General features: G+C 43.7%; 1 protein-coding gene across 1 annotated transcript; it reads right to left on the minus strand.

Moving 5' to 3' along the window:
• Positions 1-242: 242 nt before the first annotated feature.
• On the minus strand, positions 243-1,801 carry LOC120701577 (suppressor of kinetochore protein 1-like). Its single transcript, XM_039985572.1, has 3 exons — positions 1,686-1,801; positions 874-1,115; positions 243-703 (listed from the first exon to the last, which is right to left on the minus strand). Exons 2-3 carry the CDS (start codon positions 1,108-1,110, stop codon positions 548-550), a joined length of 393 nt encoding a protein of 130 aa, XP_039841506.1. The 5' UTR covers positions 1,111-1,115; positions 1,686-1,801; the 3' UTR covers positions 243-547.
• Between the last annotated feature and the right edge of the window lie 219 nt (positions 1,802-2,020).

A 2,020-nucleotide genomic window follows, 5' to 3' on the forward strand; every position in this document is an offset into this window, starting at 1 on the left:
GGGGAAAATGGGGTTTTCTTCCACGAATCCGGGTGGGTGGGTGGGATTTCAGGCAGGTGAGCTGCAACCACCAATCCACCGCGCCAATCGGACTAGACTCTTAAAGTTTGGCTCTGGAAAGAATTGAAGACAAACAAAAAGAAAAAAAATCGCCGAGGATTGCTGGCTCTGATTACCACTTGTGAAGAACGAGCGAGAGGAAGAACGGAATGGAAAGAAAGACTGCAGATCAAAAACCGATATAGGCAGGACATGTAGCTAGCTTACTGAATCAAGATAACAATCCGGTATAAGATCCCGATCCACGCCGCCACAAAGACGACGAGTGTTAGACCTAACCTATTCCTACCTAGTGCTCATACTAGTTCATGACCGAATGCCCTTTACGGCATCCCTCCCAAGCCTAAAAAGCACTGGCTGGACAAAAAGCTTAAATAAAAGGTAAATAACATTATTACTCGTCTGACAAGATGTTTAAGTGCTAAGCAATGCTTTTATTCCACGACTACAGTTTGATGCGAGATGGACGACAATGTGCTGAAGTCGATCACCCGTTAGCTTCATCATCATCCTCATCTTCATCTCCAACATTTGGTAGATTCAACAACTCAACAACATCTTCCGGGAGGCGGGCCTTCAACACATCTGCGACCCTCTTGCAGCAGACATCCAACAGCTTCATTTGGCCCGTTCTCCAGGCCAACTGCATTGTCATTCACATATATTTATTAGCTCCATTGTAAATAAAGTATCGTGGATCAAGCTTAAGCAAAATATGATACATAACTACTAAATTTGGATTTGTATCAACTAGGCAATAAATGTTTCATCACTCAAAATCAACCAAACAAAATGAAATAAAACATATCATACCATAATCAAATCATGAAGCGTGTCTGTATCCATAATTTCTTCCATGAATTGATCATTCCACTGATCAATAAGCTTCTTGTCCAAGTTAAGATCTTGTCGCTTCACAAAAGCAGCGAACCACCAGAAGATGTCCTTAGAGTATATGCTTGGTACAGTAAGCTCAGTACGTTGTGACAAAAGCGCAACATCAACAGCGTCCACCTCGTGTATGCTCCCATCAAGAAGACGGACTTGCATAGCGACTGTAAGGACGTTAAAAACAGGGGAGGAGTAGGTGCAAAGAGTCAAAAACATAAATCACTGAAAAATTTAGCAACTACCAGAAAATACCAAAACAAATTAGCTGACATTGTATTAGCAGGCAACAAATCCTCTAACTGAATGCAGTGTGCTCATGACAACCAATAACTGGCTAAAAATACAACAGGCATTGGACACAAACTACTACGTAGAAAATGCAACTCTAGAAGGGAATTTTTCATGCATGGAGTAGCAAATGAAGTCTATTTGCAAAATCTCTTCACGAATGGGTGTAACTTTTTGCAACGAATCTAATGACGGTAATTAATTGATGATTGGCTACAGCTACACTAACCATCCTCTAATCATGTTTCAGGGTTCCTAGCGCAAGTGTTCTGGAGTTGGTTTTGTAAAGTGCTTTTATTTAATACCCATAATTAACAGTCAAAGTTGTGTTTTCTAGAATTCTAGGCAAACCAAACAGCGCATGTTTATCATTAGAACTGCAAATTTCGCACGAAACAATCACAGACACATAGAGACGGAGAAAAATGAGCCTGCAATCTGCATACCGGGAAGGTCCAGAACACCGTGGAGAGAGCGGCGGGCTTCCACAGCTTCTTCTCGAGCGCGGCGGCGCAGACGTAAGGAGGAGACATGAGCAGAAGGCGACAAAATGGCGGCGCTGCTTCCCTAGGGTTTGGAAGACAAGAGGCGAATCATTAGAACTGCAGATTTCGCACGAAACAATCACAGACACAGAGAGGCGGAGAAAAATGAGCCTGCAATCAGCATACCGGGAAGGTCCAGAACACCGTGGAGAGCGCGGCGAGCTTCCACAGCTTCTTCTCGAGTGCGGCGGCGCAGACATAAGGAGGAGACGGGAGTAGAAGGCGACGAGATGGCA

This window comes from Panicum virgatum, chromosome 3K (assembly GCF_016808335.1).
Source record: "Panicum virgatum strain AP13 chromosome 3K, P.virgatum_v5, whole genome shotgun sequence".
Taxonomy (NCBI): Eukaryota; Viridiplantae; Streptophyta; class Magnoliopsida; order Poales; family Poaceae; genus Panicum; species Panicum virgatum.